General features: G+C 42.4%; 1 protein-coding gene across 1 annotated transcript in view; it reads left to right on the forward strand.

The window, feature by feature from the left end:
• Positions 1–18,118, forward strand: part of LOC111978658 (transmembrane protein 150A) — a 101,457-nt gene that overhangs the window by 43,453 nt on the left and 39,886 nt on the right. The window contains exon 5 of the mRNA XM_024008848.2: positions 4,165–4,232. Within this exon, the coding sequence (XP_023864616.1) occupies positions 4,165–4,232 (68 nt within the window). The remainder of the gene's footprint in view (positions 1–4,164; positions 4,233–18,118) is intronic.

Raw genomic sequence — 18,118 nt, forward strand, 5'->3', positions numbered from 1 at the left:
ACAGGCTCTTTGGAAGGGTTGCCAGAAGAAAGCCCTTTCTGACCACAAGACACAGACGCAAGCGCTTGGAGTTTCCCAAACGTCATTTAAATTATGACTGGAAGAAGGTGCTCTGGTCAGATGAGACCAAAATTGAACATTTTGGTCAGATACAGCATCGGCATGTTTGGCGTCGAAACAGAGATGCATACAAGGAGAGGCACATCTCATACCCAGTGATGTTTTGGGGCTGTTTTAATTCCAGAGGTCCAGGGGCACTGGTTAAGATTGATGGCATAATGAATTCTACCAAGTATCAGGCAATTTTGGCTGACAATCTGGTTGCCTCAGCCAGAAGGCTAGGACTTGGCAGTAGGTGGACTTTCCAACAAGACAATGACCCGAAACATACCTCAAAATCCACACAGAAATGGTTCTGTGACAACAAAATCAATGTTCTGCCATGGCCATCTCAGTCGCCGGACTTTAATCCAATCGAAAACCTGTGGGCTGAGTGGAAGAGGGCAGTTGATAAGCGCAAACCCAAGAATGTGAAGGATCTTGAAAGGATCTGCATAGAGGAATGGTCCAAAATCCCTCCAAATGTGTTCCTTAACTTTGTCAAACATTACAAGAAAAGACTCCATGCTGTTATCCTTGCCAGAGGTGGTTGCACTAAGTACTAAATGAGGAGTGCCAATAATTACGAAACCATGATTTTGGTTAAATGTATTAATTGAATGATTGTGGTTGGTTCCATTGAAACATTAATAAAGTACAGTATTTCTCACATGTTGGTATTTTGAGTTTATTTCTATAATTATATTGTTTATATTTTTTTAAGTATTGTTTGTGCATTGCCAGTCAGGGGTGCCAGTAATTTTGGAGCCCACTGTAGGTCTGTAGCAGTTTGGGTCTAGAGTGTCTCCCCCTTTGAAGAGGGGGGTGACCGCGGCAGCTTTCCAATCTATGGGAATCTCAGACGATACGAAAGAGTGGTTGAACAGGCTTGTAATAGGGGTTGCAACAATTTCGGCAGATCATTTTAGAAAGAGAAGGTCCAGATTGTCTAGCCCAGCTGATTTGTAGGGGTCCAGAATTTGCAGCTCTTTCAGAACATCAGCTATCTGGATTTGGGTGAAGGAGAAGTGGGGGAGGTTTGGGCGAGTTGCTGTGGGGAGCGCAGGGCTGTTGACCCGGGGTAGGGATAGCCATGTGGAAAGGATAGCCATGTGGAAAGCATGGCCAGCCAGAGAAGAATGCTTATTGAAATTCTCAATTATTGTGGATTTATCGGTGGTGACAGTGTTTCCTAGCCTCAGTGCAGTGGGCAGCTGGAGGTGCTCTTATTCTCCATGGACTTTAGTGTCCCAGAACTTTTTTGAGTTTGTACTACAGGATGCAAATTTCTGTTAGGAAAGCTAAGGCTAGCTTTTCAAACTGCCTGTGTATATTGGTTTCTAACTTCCCTGAAAAGTTGCATATCGTGGTGGTTATTTGATGCTAATGCAGTATGCCACAGGATGTTTTTGTGCTGGTCAAGGGCAGACAGGTCTGGAGTAAACCAAGGGCTATATCTATTCTTGGTTCTAAATTTTTTGAATGGAGCATGCTTATTTAAGATGGTGAGGAAGGCACTTTTAAAGAATAACCAGGCATCCTCTACTGACGGGATGAGGTCAATGTCATTACAGGATACCCCGGCCAGGTCGATTAGAAAGGCCTGTTTTAGGGAGTGTTTTAGGGAGCGTTTGACAGTGCAGGCAATGAGGCAGTAATTGCTGAGATCTTGGTTGAAAACAGCAGAGGTGTATTTGGAGGGCGAGTTAGTTAGGATGATATCTATGAGGGTGCCCGTGTTTACGGATYTGGGGTTGTACTTGGTAGGTTCATAGATMATTTGTGTGAGATTGAGGGCGTCAAGCTTAGATTGTAGGATGGCCGGGGTGTTAAGCATGTTCCAGTTTAGGTCACCTAGCAGCACGAGCTCAGAAGATAGATGGGGGGCAATCAATTCACATATGGTGTCCAGGGCACAGCTGGGGGCAGAGGGGGGTCTATAGCAACGGTGAGAGACTTGTTTCTGGAAAGGTGAATTTTTTGGTACAGAGCTCAAATTGTTTTGGTACAGACCTGGATAGTAAGATTGAACTCTGCAGGCTATCTCTGCAGTTCTATCTAGTCTGAAAATGTTATAGTTAAGGATGGAAATTTCTGGGTTTTTGAGGGTTTTCCTAAGCCAGGATTCAGACACGGCTAAGACATCCGGGTTGGCAGAGTGTGCTAAAGCAGTGAATAAAGCAAACTTAGGGAGTAGGCTTCTAATGTTAACATGCATGAAACCAAGGCTTTTACGGTTACAGAAGTCAACAAATGAGAGCACCTGGGGAGTAGGAGTGGAGCTAAGCACTGCAGGACCTGGATTAACCTCTACATCACCAGAGGAACAGAGGAGATGTAGGATAAGGGTATGGCTAAAGGCTATAAGAACTGGCCGTCTAGCACGTTCGGAACAGAGAGTAAAGGGAGCAGGTTTCTGGGCACTATAGCATAGATTCAAGGCATAATGTACAGACAAAGGTATGGTAGGAAGAGAGTACATTGGAAGTAAACCTAGGCATTGAGTAATGAAGAGAGAGATCTAGTCTCTAGAGACGTTTAAACCAGGTGATGTCATCGCATATGTGGGAGGTGGAACAATATGGTTGGTTAAAGCATATTGAGCAGGGCTAGAGGCTCTACAGTGAAATAAGACAGTAATCACTAACCAGGACAGTAATGAACAGGGCATATTGATATTACGGAGAGGCATGCGTAGCCGGGTGATCGAATCGGTCCAGTGAGTGGTTGGGCTGGCTGGGGACACGGCTATTCAGACAGTTAGCAAGCTCGGGCTAGCAAGCTAGCATAAGGGCCTTAGAGGGACGTCGCGATGTGGGAAAGTCTGTTTTTGCCTCCTTGTGTTGTGACGTCGATAGACCAGTTGTGGAATTAGTAGGGTTCCAAGTAGCAGAGGGGTCCAAGTCCAATTGGCAAAATGGGTATAGTGGTCCAAGAAACTGGCCGGTGGATCAGCTAACAGTCCAATATGCTCTAGATAGCTAGCAGGCCGCGGTTAGCAGAATGGGCCTTCAGGGGACGTCGCACCTGAGGGACCTGTTGGGAACCTCGGGCAGATTATGTCGGTATTCCAGTCGTGAAGGATCGGCGGGGTTCCGTGCCCCGTATCGGCAGTAGAAGGGGTCCGGATATTGTAGCCGAGGAGTGGGCTTCAGGAGTGGCCCAGGATGGGTCTAGCATGGGCTTGCTCCTGGCTAGTTGGTGCTTGCTCCGGGACGGAAACGTTAGCCAGGAGTAGTCAACCCGGGTTGCAGTTAGCTAGCTGCCATGATCCAGATGAAAAGGTTCAGAGTTTGCGGTAGGAATCCGGGGATATGGAGAGAAAAATAGGTTCGGTATGCTCTGGCTTGAAACGCGTTGTACGAACTGGCGAGAACTTTCCGAGCTAAAGGTTAGCTGATGACCGCTAGCAGTGGTTAGCTGACTGATAGCTGGTAGCAAGTTAGCTAGCTAGCTTCAGTTGAGGTATTGTAGTTCGGAGGTAAATAGAAATACTTTTGGAAAAAAAACAGATCCCCACCACATTGAGTGAGGCGGGTTGCAGGAGAGTATTTTGAAGTTGAGGTTTAGGAAAAATATTAAAAGAATGCGAAGAAAAAGATATAAAAGATATATGGGACGAGACAAGACAAAGACGTCTGACTGCTACGCCATCTTGTGTAAAGTGGTCAAAAGAAATGTAACTAGTTATGCTAGACATTTTATAGACAAATTGATAAGTATCGTATCATTTCTCAATGTCTGTGCATGCTTTTCTCCTCCGAGGAAACCACAGTTGTTTCAAAGGATTTCTAAACTCTTCTGTGGTAGGATACACCTTAGAATCCTGAGGAGGCAATCGAGGAGAGTAGCAAACTCCTTCGGTCACCTATTAACAAATTTACACCCTCCTACATATAGCGACCACTTATCGGAGGAAAGGAGAACAGAGGAGTCGAGGAGAGGACAGACTTTTATCCAACTGAGAAAGTGCAGATTAGACACACACGCAGAGAGACACTCTTTGTCTGTTGATGGTTGGCCGTGATCTGATTTGTCTTTTGGTTGTTCTACTGTCTTCTACAGTAAATGTGGAACTCTTCCTCCAGAAAGCTGCTTCTTCAGCCTCATCTGCAGCACTGGATCCTTCATGGGTGAGTCTATACTCTTCACTCACATACACTCATACATCATATGCACGTGTCGTTCCCTGTGTGTGTTGGAGTTTGAGTAACAGCTCCAGTCAATGATTCCCAGCTGTGGCTGAGCCCACCCCATGGATACACAGCGCTGGGCATGCCTGTGTGTGTGTGCGGGTGTGTATGTTATCCACTATGTCTGGGTGGGCCTGGCGGGCAGCAGGACACATGCCAAGCATAAGAGAGCTATCCCAGCTCTGCATGGGAGGGGGGGGGTGTATGCCTGCGAATGTCTATGGCTGTTTGTGTGTGTGTTCATAGTTTATAACAACGGGTGGGTCTAATCCTGAATGCTGATTGGTTAAAAGCACATTCCAGCCGTGTTCTTTTCCACAAGTTACCACCGGCTAAATCTATGACGTTAAAATGGATATTTACTCTGTTCCATCTGACTGCGCAATCCACTGTCTCATCAGCCCAGGCAGGGAAGTTATGAATTTGATCTCCACTATAAAAAGCATTTAGACATTATCTCACATTTCTTTTAGACTAACATTTCGTTTTCAACAGCGGAGATTTGTATGATCCTCGCTGTCTGTCTCTCTGACTTGTTTCAATATTCAAATTCGATCTCCAACTATTCCATAGTAATGAATGTGTAGGTCGAAATCATGAATCAGCTGGCATCATTTTTATTGGTATATACAAAGAAATGTCAGTTGAAAAATAGTGAAACGAAATGAAGTGCAGCTAGTTTCCAGCTTCAGTTTGAAGTGATTGTGTTATCTGTGTTGTTGGCTAGCTCCTCTGAACAAGTGTCCTAATGAGAGAGCACATTTTCTTTGCCAGGCGAAATTGTTGCTTCATTAGCTCATTGTTATTAAGTATCCAAATAAATGTCACTACAAAACAACTTAAACAAAATGCAGCTACTGTTGTTATTCTGTCTGCACTGTTTGACGTGACTGTAAATTCGCCGTAGTTGGCTAGCTGGCAAGCAAGGGATAAGAACGCTGACAGCCAGTATGGCAATGGGACATTTAGAACGAGCACTGGGTCGCGTCCATTGATACAGAACAAATAGACTGAATGACTGGGTTGCGTCTCTGGCAACCGAACCAATAGAATGAACGACCAGACGGCTTGGGTAGCAACTCTGGATTTGTTTCGGGACTATATCTTGTGGAAGGATGAAATAGTATGAATAAATTCATATCAATAACGTTTTTTTACGAAAATCTGTCAATCATTATTTAAGTATGTTGGTAACCCGTTGTATAAAAGTGATAATGTTCTCGAAGCCGGTGTTTGGAGGATATATTGGCACGGTTTGGTGGGCATCGACTTCATCTCGGGCCTAACAACACCTGTGCCAATCTCCTCCAAACACCGGCTTCTTGGGCATTATCACTTAATTTGTGTGTGTGTGTGTGTGTTTCCGTGTCCCTACCCTACTATCACGGGAGAGGAGAACTGATGAGCACTGCTATTTAAGGTCTGCTGGCTGGCTGTAGCAGCTTTAACATTACATCTTTGAGTGCAGGTCTGTGACCCAAATGACAACCTATTCCCTACATAGTGCACTAATACTATATAGGGAATAGCCATTTGGGATGTAGCCCAGGACATTTCTCATTCCCGGAGCCTCGATAAGAGCTCTCCTTGACTTAACTTCACTCTGACCTCACAGAGAACACAGATAGCCAATCACGCCATATTGGATAGAAAACAGGGAGAGGGAGCTTTAGATGGTYGGTATAAATTGAAGAAACATTGCTTTTGTTTAGATAAAAGCATCTGGGAAATGCTTCTTTAGAGTATATAGAAGCAGATGCCATAGCTCATTAGTTTATGGTTCTGGTGAAATTTGAGAAACACTTTTGGCATGTCATCTTCAGGGTTACTACAATCTGACCAGCACTGCAATGGTCATCCATGTTATGGTTATGACCACTCTGAGTTTCTGTATGGCCTTGAGTTCTGCTAGGGAGACACACATTTGTGGGTGTGTGTGTATATGTGGTGGGGGGGTGAACAGCTGCCAGCTCTCTGTCCATAGCAGTCCAGTGTGAACCATCTGACACCCAGCAGTGAAAGTCTCTGTGTTGGTCTGGAGCTCTTACTCAACCACGACCCCTGAGCTAGGGTCGTGCTCTGTCAGAGCTCTACACTCTCTGTGTGTGTCTGTGTGCACATGTGTATGTGGGCATTCGCCTGGACATTTTGAAACAACGTTGAGTATAGATGACTTAGCTTAGCGTAGCCTTTTAAGCCTTTTAACAGTTAACAGGTAACAGTTAACATATTCTTCTTACACACACACACACACACACACACACACACACACACACACACACACACACACACACACACACACACACACACACACACAAATACACTCCACTGGGTCCCTGAGGTCTGGCTGAAACAATAGGATGTTATTATAGTTGGCTAGTGGTGAGCTGAAGACGTGTAGGACTGTGCATAGAACAAGGGCTCAGGGATGGATCACACCCTCTGGTTCAGTCAGTAAACTGACTCCGCAGCAGTCACTATCAGAGTCATACCATACTCTGGTCCATAGGAGTCTGTCTCACACCTCAGGGCCTTGAGTTAGGCTACACACAGTGCTGCTGTTTTTCTGTTCTCCCTGAACCTTAGATCTTATTTATACACCAATGTTACTGATTGAGGATTTTTTGGGACGAAATCAGTGGCTGGTTAAAAGTTCAGGATGAAAACCAACATGCACTGTGACCCTTGAGGATTGGAGATATCTGATGYAGGAACTAGGGATAAAGGGCAAGAGGTTGACATTGAGAAATGGAGCTTAAATGTGTAATATGTCACTTTTGTGGCTACCCAACCAAATTCACATAGAAATGTGTAATTCTCATTGAAAGCAAGTCTAACTTTTTAGGGATAGGGGGCAGCATTTTCACTTTGGATGAATCGTGTGCCCATAGTGAACTGCCTCCTACTCTGTCCCAGATGCTAATATATGCATATTATTATTACTATTGGATAGAAAACACCCTGAAGTTTCTAAAACTGTTTGAATTATGTCTGTGAGTATAACAGAACTCATATGGCAGGCAAACTTCCAAACAGGAAGTGGAAATTCTGGGGCTGGTTGATGTTAAWCTCATCGTCTATTCACATCCCAGTAAGATATGGATCTTACGCCTTCCACTAGATGTCAACAGTCAGTAGAACATGGAATGAAGCCTCTAGTGTGATGTGGGGCCGGATGGCAGCTATTTGAGTCAGTGGTCTGGCAGAATGCTAGTTCCTGGTCACGCGCACTAGTCATGATATGGCCATTACTCTAGACAAAAACGAATGCTCCGGTTGGAACGTTATTGGATATATATGATAACATCCTGAAGATTGATTCTCTACTTAATTTGACCAGTTTATTCGACTGGAATATAACTTTTGGAAGTTTTCGTCTGAGTTCGCCTGGACCGGCGCCAGCGTTTGGACATGTGAACTAAACGTGCTAGCAAAAGTAGCTAATTGGACACTAGTAATGGACATTATCGAACAAAACAACGATTTATTGTGGAACTAGGATTCCTGGCACTGCATTCTGATKAAAGATCATCAAAGGTAAGGGAATATTTATGATGTAATTTCGTATTTCTGTTGACTCCAACATGGCGGAGAAATGTTGTGTATTTCTGAGCGCCGTCTCAGATTATTGCATGGCATGCTTTTTCCGTAAAGTTTTTAAAACATCTGACAGCGGTTGCATTAAGAACAAGTGTATCTTTAATTATATGTAAAACATGTATCTTTCATCAAAGTTTATGATGAGTATTTCTGTTATTTGACGTGGCTCTCTGTAATTACTCCGGATATTTTGGAGGCATTTCTGAACATGGCGCCAATGTAAACCGAGATTTGTGGATATAAATAGGCACATTAACGAACAAAACATAAATGTTTTGTGTAACATGATGTCTTATGAGTGTCATCTGATGAAGATTATCAAAGGTTAGTGATACATTTTATCTCTATTTCTGCTTTTGTGACTCTATCTTTGTCTGGGAAAAATGGCTGTGTGTTTTTTGGATTTGGTGGTGATCTAACATAAATATATGTTGTGTTTTCGCTGTAAAACATTTTAAAAATCAGACACAATGGGTAGATTAACAAGATGTTTCTCTTTCATTTGCTGTATTGGACTTGTTAATGTGTGAAAGTTACATATTTCAAAAAAATATTTTTGAATTTCGCGCGCTGCCTTTTCAGCGGAATGTTGTGGGTGTTCCGCTAGCGGAACCCCTGGGCTAGAAAGGCTAAGAAGCGGTAGATCTATGTGCGCTATGCTTCCCGTTCTTAAGTTTYGTTTTTGTGTCATTTACTTTCGGTTTTGTACACCAGCCTCAAACAGCTGAAAATATAAGATTTTTGGTTATTGGAAAATATATTTGTGACTCACCACCTATGCAGCATAATAGAAAATTGTATATCGTACACTGAATATTTTGGTGCACCTACTGGAGAGCTCTTCTTTGTCTACACCCATTCAGCATCGTTCACACCCTCTTAAGCCTTACACGGAACATAAACCGGCTGCGCGCGTGCACCATCGTGCACAAATGTATTTTGTCCCCCTACACCAAACGCGATCACGACACGCAGGTTAAAATATCAAAACAAACTCTGAACCAATGATATTAATTTGGGGACAGGTCGAAAAGCATTAAACATCTATGGCAATTTAGCTAGTTAGCTTGCACTTGCTAGCTAATTTGTCCCATTTAGCTAGCTTGCTGTTGCTAGCTAATTTGTCCTGGGATATAAACATTGAGTTGTTATTTTACCTGAAATGCACAAGGTCCTCTACTCCAACAATTAATCCACACATAAAACGGTCAACCGAATCGTTTCTAGTCCACATCTCCTCCTTCCAGGCTTTTTCATCTTTGAACTTATATGGTGATCTCATCTACACTTTGATAGTATTACCACGACAACCGGCAAAACAGTTTCTTTCAATCACCCACGTGGGTATAACCATTGAGGAGATGGCACGTGGGTACCTGCTTCTATAAACCAATGAGGAGATGGGAGAGGCAGGACTTGCAGCGCGATCTGCGTCAGAAATAGGAATGACTTCTATTTTAGCCCTTGGTAATGCAGACGCTGGTTGGCGCGCGCGAGCAGTGTGGGTGCAATAATTGAATAACATGGATTTCTACATTTATTTTGCAATGCTCGCGCACGCGACGTGTCCGGTCTGGTCAGCATGTTAGCCCCATTCATCTCTTTAAGGATTCACATGTGAGGGTATGTGCTAAACAGAGTGAATACATTAATGTAGTAAACAACCTAAGATTTCAAGACTAAAAGTGGTGAAAGTAGTAGCAAAATGTAGTAGTAAAAATACACTGTGTCTAGTCCTTGGCCTATATCCTTAATCTGACTTTGGTGCAGGTCATGTTGTTCTTCACATTACCGTCTTTGGTAAACATACACCATATCAAATTGAATCAAAGTTTATTTGTCACATGCACAACATGCAAAAGGTGTAAACGTTACAGTGAAATGGTTACTTGCATAGTGGAGTCTTTTGTTTAAACATGTTTAGCTTCATTGTTTAGCTAGTAAGCTAGCTAAATAATGAATCTTAATCCCAATGTATGATATCATTTACCATGCATGAATCTGCAGGTAGCTAAAGCTAACCAACTAGGTTCAATGTTAGCTAGCTAGTTAACATTAGGCTATAATTACCAATGCAAATGTTTTTTTAGATATTAATAATATTACGACACAGATCATACACGTAACGTTATCTAGTGAGCCAGCCAGCTAACAGTAAGCTTTAACTTGCAATGAAAATGACTTTCAGACAAAATTTGAAATGTATAATATCTGAAAAGTTTGCTACTCTTACCTGTATACATGGATGAATGCTTCTCCCTCTGTCTTGGATGCGATGGTTATCTTTAGTTTGAAGATGTAATCCAGAGTGTTTTCTCCATCTCCTTGGCTATCATACTTGAATTCCACTGATTTCAAAACTCGGTCCTCCAGAAAGTGGAGAGCAACACTTATGCAGATCTACAATGCAATATATATATTTTTAAAGCCTCGTTAGACTGGATTAATGACCAGCTCAAATAGACAGAAGYGTGCTATATATGGCAGACCAATCCGAATGAATCTCTCGGCATGTCCAGCCCACTCATTATCTCAGCCAATTATGGCTAGCGGGAATGGCTAGCGTCTTTTTCTGTGGCTAAATCAACTAGACTTGTAATTTAACAATTTTATTCATATTTACAGATGGCATACAAGTTTGTTATTAAGGCACATGAAAGTTCACACGTTCCAGAAGGCATTTCTGCCCCAAAAATTATTTTGATAAAAAAAAAAAAAGAAGGTTAAGTTCATGGCTCTCCTGCGAAGTAGTGACCCGCGACGGACAGTAGACCTAGTTTCCTGAAACAAGTCACATGTTGATAAAAAAAGGAAAAAACATTCAAATGCCACTCCTAAATGACTATTGTAGCTGGAAACGGCAGATTTTATTATGGAATTTCTACATAGGCGTACAGAAGCCCATTATCAGCAACCATCACTCCTGTGTTCCAATGGCACGTTGTGTTAGCTAATCCAAGTTTATCATTTTAAAAGGCTAATTGATCATTAGAAAACCATTTTGCAATTATGTTAGCACAGCTGAAAACTGTTGTCCTGATTAAAGAAGTAATACAACTGGTCTTCTTTAGACTAGTTGAGTATCTGGAGCATCAGCATTTGTGGGTTCGGTTACAGGCTCAAATTGGCCAGAAACTAAGAACTTTCTTCTGAAACGTTATTCTTGTTCTGAGAAATGAAGGCTGTTCAATGTGAGAAATTTCCAAGAAACTGAAGATCTGGTACAACACTGTGAACTACTCCTTCACAGAACAATGCAAACTGTATCTCACCAGAATAGAAAGAGGAGTGGGAGGCCCCGGTGCACAACTGAGCAAGAGGACAAGTACATTAGAGTGTCTAGTTTGAGAAACAGACACCTCACAAGTCCTCAACTGGCAGCTTCATTTAATAGTACCCGCAAAACATCAGTCTCAACGTCAACAGTGAAGAGGCGACTCCGGGAAGCTGGCCTTCTAGGCAGAGTTCCTCTGTCCAGTGTCTGTTATTTTGCCCATCTTAATCTTTTATTTTGATTGGCCAGTCTGAGATATGGCTTTTTCTTTGCAACTCTGCCTAGAAGGCCAGCATCCCGGAGTCGCCTCTTCACCGTTGACGTTGAGACTCCCTCTGCAACTGGATCCTAGACTTCTTGACAGGCTGTCCCCTGGTGGTAAGGGTTGGTAACAACACATCCGCCAAGCTGATCCTCAACACGTGGGCCCCTCAGGGGTGCGTGCTCAGTCGCCTTCTGTACTCCCTGTTCACTCATGACTGCACGGCCCGGCCCGGCACAACTCCAACACCATCATTAAGTCTGCTGATGATACAACAGTGATAGGCCTGATCACCGACGATGAGACAGCTTATATGGAGGAGGTCAGAGACCTGACAGTGTGGTACAACCTCCCCCCCAACGTGATCAAGACAAAGGAGATGATTGTGGACTACAGGAAAAGGAGGACTGAGCACGCCCCCATTCTAATTAAAGGGGCTGTAGTGGAGCAGGTTGAGAGCTTCGAGACAGTTGTGAAGAGGGCACAACAAAATCTTTTCCCCCTCAGGAGACTGAAAAGATTTGGCATGGGTCCTCAAATCCTCAAAAGGTTTTACAGCTGCACCATCGAGAGCATCCTGACGGTTGCATCACTGCCTGGTATGGCAACTGCTCGGCCTCCGACCTCAAGGCACGACAGAGGGTAGTGCGTACGGCCCAGTACATCACCGGGGCCAAGCTTCCTGCAATCCAGGACCTCTATACCAGGCGGTGTCAGAGGAAGGCCCCAAAAATTGTCAAAGACTTTAGCCACCCTAGTCATAGACGGTTCTCTCTGCTACCGTACGGCAAGCGGTACTAGAGCGCCAAGTCTAGGTCCAAGAGGCTTCTAAACAGCTTCTAYCCCTAAGCCATAATACTCCTGAACATCTAATCAAATGGCTATCCAGACTATTTGCACCCCTCCAACGCTGCTGCTACTCTCTTATCATCTATGCATAGCCACTTTAATAACCCTACCTGCATGTACATAATTACCTCAACTACCTCGACACCAGTGCCCCCGCACATTGGCACATTGACCCTGAACCGGTACCCTTGCATATAGCACCGCTCTTGTTATTTACTGCTGCTGTTTAATTATTTGTTTTTCTTATCTCTTACTTAAAAAAAAARAAGTATTTTCTTAAAACTGCATTGTTGGTTAATGGCTTGTAAGTAAGCATTTCACTGTTGTATTCGGCGCATGTGACATACGATTTGATTTGTGTATAGGTTGATGAGGGAAAACATTAATTTAATCATTTTTAGAATAAGGCAGTAACGTAACAAAATTTGGAAAAAGTCAAGGGGTATGAATACTTTCCTGAATGCACTGTATACTTCCTTTTTTTTTTTTACTGATACCGGGCTACCTTCAGACGAGTCTTGTGAGGCTAGTGGGCATCCTAGAGCAAAACATCAACATTTACGTGTTCGTGGGAGACTCGCCTTTCCATAGAGGGTCAAATTAGTGTTTTGCCCAAACTAACTCAAACTAGGGCTGGTCGATATGGCCTAAAAATCATATCTCAATGTTTTTCAAACTTTTGTGCTATTCACGATATATATCTAGATTTCTCTAAATAAGCTTTGTTACACAATTTAAGGTCAATACACTGCATGTGAAATTATACCTAGGCTAAATATAAGCCTTCCACAACAATAAGACAAAGTAATAATTTAATTATTTTGTCAAAATAGTTTAACCTGCTATTTTGCAAAAATCAATCAATCAATCATCAATCAAGTTTATTTTATATAGCCCTTCGTACATCAGCTATATCTGAAGTGCTGTACAGAAACCCAGCCTAAACCCCCAAACACAGCAAGCAATGCAGGTGTAGAAGCACGGTGGCTAGGAAAAACTCCCTAGAAAGGCAAAACCTAGGAAGAAACCTAGAGAGGAACCAGGCTATGAGGGTGTGGCCAGTCCTCTTCTGGCTGTGCCGGTGGGAGATTATAACAGAAACTATGCCAAGATGTTCAAAATATTCATAAGTGACAAGCATGGTCAAATAATAATCATGAATAATTTTCAAGTTGGCTTTTCATAGCCGATCATTAAGAGTTTGAAAATAGCAGGTCTGGGACAGGTGGGGTTCCATAACCGCAGGCAGAACAGTTGAAACTGGAATAGCAGCAAGGCCAGGTGGGGACTGGGGAACAAGGAGTCATCATGCCCGGTAGTCTGACGTATGGTCCTAGGGCTCAGGTCCTCGAGAGAGAGAAAGAAAGAGAGAATTAGAGAGAGCCAAGATTTTCAAAATGTTCATAAATGCAAGCATGGTCAAATAATATCAGGAATAAATATCAGTTGGCTTTTCATAGCCGATCATTAAGAGTTGAAAACAGCAGGTCTGGGACAGGTAGGGGTTCCATAACCGCAGGCAGAACAGCTGAAACTGGAATAGCAGCAAGGCCAGGCGGACTGGGGACAGCAGGAGTCATCATGCCGGTTTGGCGTGACGTATGGTCCTAGGGCTCAGGTCCTCCCGAGAGAGAGAAGAAAGAGAGAAGGAGAGAATTAGAGAGAGCCAAGATTTTCAAAATGTTCATAAATGACAAGCATGGTCAAATAATAATCAGGAATAAATATCAGTTGGCTTTTCATAGCCGTCATTAAGAGTTGAAAACAGCAGGTCTGGGACAGGTAGGGGTTCCATAACCGAGGCAGAACAGCTGAAACTGGAATAGCAGCAAGGCCAGGCGGACTGGGGACAGCAAGGAGTCATCAATGCCCGGTTTGCCGGTGACGTATGGTCCTAGGGCTCAGGTTCTCCGAGAGGAGAGAAGAAAGAGAGAACGAGAGAATTAGAGAGGAGCATACTTAAATTCACCACAGGACACTGGATAAGATAGGAGAAGTACTCCAGGTATAACACTGACCCTAGCCCCCGACACATAAACTTACTGCAGCATAAATACTGGAGGCTGAGACAGGAGGGGTCAGGAGACACTGTGGCCCCATCAGAAGAACCCCCGGACAGGGCAAACAGGAAGGATTAACCCCACCCACTTTGGCCAAAGCCAGCCCCCACAAACCACTAGAAGGGATATCTTTCAACCACCAACTTACAATCCTGAGAAAGGCCGAGTATAGCCACAAAGATTCCCCACAGCAGCAACAAGGGGGGGGCGCCAACCCAGACAGGAAGATCACGTCAGTAACTCACCCACTCAAGTGACGCACTCAGGGACGGCATGAAAGAGCACCAGTAAGCCAGTGACTCAGCCCCTGTAATAGGGTTAGAGGCAGAGAATCCCAGTGGAGAGAGGGGAACCGGCCAGGCAGAGACAGCAAGGGTGGTTCACTGGTCTGGCTTTCAAGTCTGCCTATGAAAATCATATTTTTGTTACAAATTGTACCAGAACCATGCACAATGCACATTCACTAATAATTAACAACTTCTTATAGCAGGCGTTGTAGAAAATGAACACTAGTCTCAAACAATCTCTCAAGCACAAGCCCACATGCTAGTGAGTAGCCAGCTAATCATTATATTTAAAGTCTAGCCAACTTGGATCTACTTGCTTGCGAACAAGGCAGAAAAGTTGAACTTTTATGAATATACCCTCATGTCCGGCTCCAACTGTTTGAACAACATAGCCKGTTCACTTTAAGATATTGAAATCAAGTAGCCTACCTGGTTAAGAACATATTTCTCAGAATGAGAACAAGTTGCCCATTCCTGATATAAATGCCAATTTTTATACTCTTTGCACATTTATGAAACACAGACTAGACAACTAGTAATCCATTTGGGATATTACAACAACAACTAAAATAGTTAAATKTGTGTCCCTTTGATATTTTAAGTTGAAATTGTTCAACAATATTGTATTTCAAAAGCCTGTTATATTAAATGCAGTGCCTTTTAATATAGACCACATGGAGAATTCAATAAATCMGATTTTTTTATATGAATAAAGACTTCTGCATTTTGACATGTCCCTCTGTGCAACCTCTGTGACATCTATGAAGATGTTAACCTACTTAACCCCAACATTTCTCCTAGTTTCACCATCATTGTAAAGTCCTAGTTATGTTGTTGCTTTGACAGTCATTTCTGAAGATGATTTATTTCATGAGATTAGCGATTCACTTACGTCTGTCCCTCATTTTAAAGTCAAGCCTGTTACGTGAACTGAACTCTTGTTTTAATGTGGTGAAACTATTCCTTTAAAAAAAATGTTTTTCTAAAGAAACATTGAACATCTAATAGTCAAAGCAGTGTAAAAGCATGTGAGCTGATCCTACTCTTTTGGCCATTTTCTGGTGTTTTGTGGTGGAAAACTGAGTGGGTCGAGGTTAACACTGTTACCCATAGATAGACAGGCTAGAAATGTTTTAACAATGACAATTTTTTTGTGCCGCTTGCTTTCAACTGCCATTCACTGTTGCAAACAACAAGCTTTCATGTATGGCGGTTTTAAGATGAAGTCGTCAACCCTGTTACCTTATTTGGCACTACTATAGGCTAGTCTTTTTTATGAATTCGAAAATGTGCTCTTTTTGACAGAATGTTCAATTGTTATGAAATGAAACTGTAACGTAGACGCAGGGAGTCACAAAGCAGGTGCAGTTAGTGAGTTTTATAATAATGAACATGGAACGGTACAAATTCCAAGAGAAATGTCTGACATGGAAACATAAACAATACTACCTGATGACTGATAACAAAAGAGTAAGTAATCAAGGGAGTAATGAAGTCCAGGTGTGACTGATGATGAGACGCAGGTGTGCATAATGATGGTTGTGCAGGTGTGCATAACGATGGGTTGCCAGGACCGGTGGTTAGTAGACCGCCGGAGCGGGGAGCGGGAGTAGACGTGACATGAACGTTTTTTGGGGCCAAGTTACACCTCTTGAAAGGCACCGAATTGGTGGAACGACCCTACTGCAAACAACAAACACGGGTTCTTTCCCGCTTTGAAATCATTGTACACGCGATAGAACAGCAGAATATGAGCTGTTTTGATTTTTTACTACACTGCTCAATGCACCTCAGCTCAGTTTCGACCACAAACAGTGGCGCGGATTCCATCTTGAAGTCAGTCTCAAGTTAGGATATGGTACTGCAGAGCAGGTTTCTTCTTGCCTTCTTAATCCTATTGAGCTACAACTACTAAGATACCCCTGGTATGACATTCTCTACCCATATTCCCAAAATGTCAACCCCTGTCTGCGAGGCTACTACACTCCAGTAATATCACCAGTTTTAAAACAGGCGAAACACACGTTGCAGTGTATTTGGGTGTAAATGCATTGTTTTCCTGCCAGTTACTACTCATAAATTACACAGCATGCGGTCAAGCCAAAATAACACGTTTTGTATATGGGCATTTGACAACCCAGAGAATTTCCTGACCTATTTAACTGAGGTGTGTTTGACTTGATTATAGATATATTCTGTGTGTGTGTGTGTGTGTGTGTGTGTGTGTGTGTGTTAGGGCTGCACGATTTATAGAAAATATCTATAAATATCAATTTCTTTTCAATTCTACAATGAGATCATAGGAATTAATTAATACTGTGCTAACTGAATACAAAACCAAATGAAACAAATATTTTCCAACATTGTTTTATTGAACTTTTTAACATAAAAATAATGTCTACCATCTTCTGGCTGTTTAATTTTTTTATTGACTGCCCCTAAAGACATAATTTCAGTTATTTTGACACAAAGTAATAACCAAACTTACATTTGCTTCATACATTTTACATTTACATTTAAGTCATTTAGCAGACGCTCTTATCCAGAGCGACTTACAAATTGGAAAGTTCATACATATTCATCCTGGTCCCCCCGTGGGGAATGAACCCACAACCCTGGCGTTGCAAGCGCCATGCTCTACCAACTGAGCCACACGGGACCACATTTCATTTAGGGTTAACTCTTCTTGAACTGCACTGTTGGTTAAGGGCTTGTAAGTAAGCATTTCATGGTAAAGTCTAAACTTGTTGTATTCGGCGCATGTGACAAATAAAGTTTGATTTGATATGTTTAAACTGGGGCTGGAAAATACAGCTGTAACAAAGTTGTGAAATGTTGTGCAAATTATGTAAAATAAATAACATTCAAATTATAAATCACAGCCGCTGACATCGTAGTGCTGCAGAAGAGAGTGGTTTCATCACGGTAGCACAGTCAAAGATCGATTTCTAGCCATTAATCTAATATAATTCATAGATTTTAAACAAAAAACCTTCTGTTTGTCATAGACGGACAAAATTAATATGAGATGAAAGGCAAGTTCCTAACGAGTTCAGGAAGCCCTGTGCACATTTTTTCTAACACTAAACATACAAATATGTATTTTACAGTTATAAGGAGGGTGAAATCTTATAGTTAGTCATTTTATAAGTTGATTATGCTATATTTAGAAAGTATATAAGTCATTTYWAGCCTTATTCATACAGTTTTGTTGAATAGGTAATGCATCATATAGTTTAAATATTTGTATCATATTTGTACTGTGTACTTCGAAAGTGACTATACCTTTGCAATTTACCAGAAAGATGAGATTTTAACCTTTGAGTAAGCAGCATTACTAAACTCGGATGCAGGTGTCAGGTGCAGGAGGCAGAAAGTTCTGAAAAACATCCTCCTCCCTCATATGTTACCCTTCTGCAGCTCATCCTGACACAATGCCACATCCTACTGCTCCTTCTGTGCATATTTGGCTCACCCAGATGCCCTTTTATTCC

Source organism: Salvelinus sp. IW2-2015, linkage group LG18 (assembly GCF_002910315.2).
Source record: "Salvelinus sp. IW2-2015 linkage group LG18, ASM291031v2, whole genome shotgun sequence".
Taxonomy (NCBI): Eukaryota; Metazoa; Chordata; class Actinopteri; order Salmoniformes; family Salmonidae; genus Salvelinus; species Salvelinus sp. IW2-2015.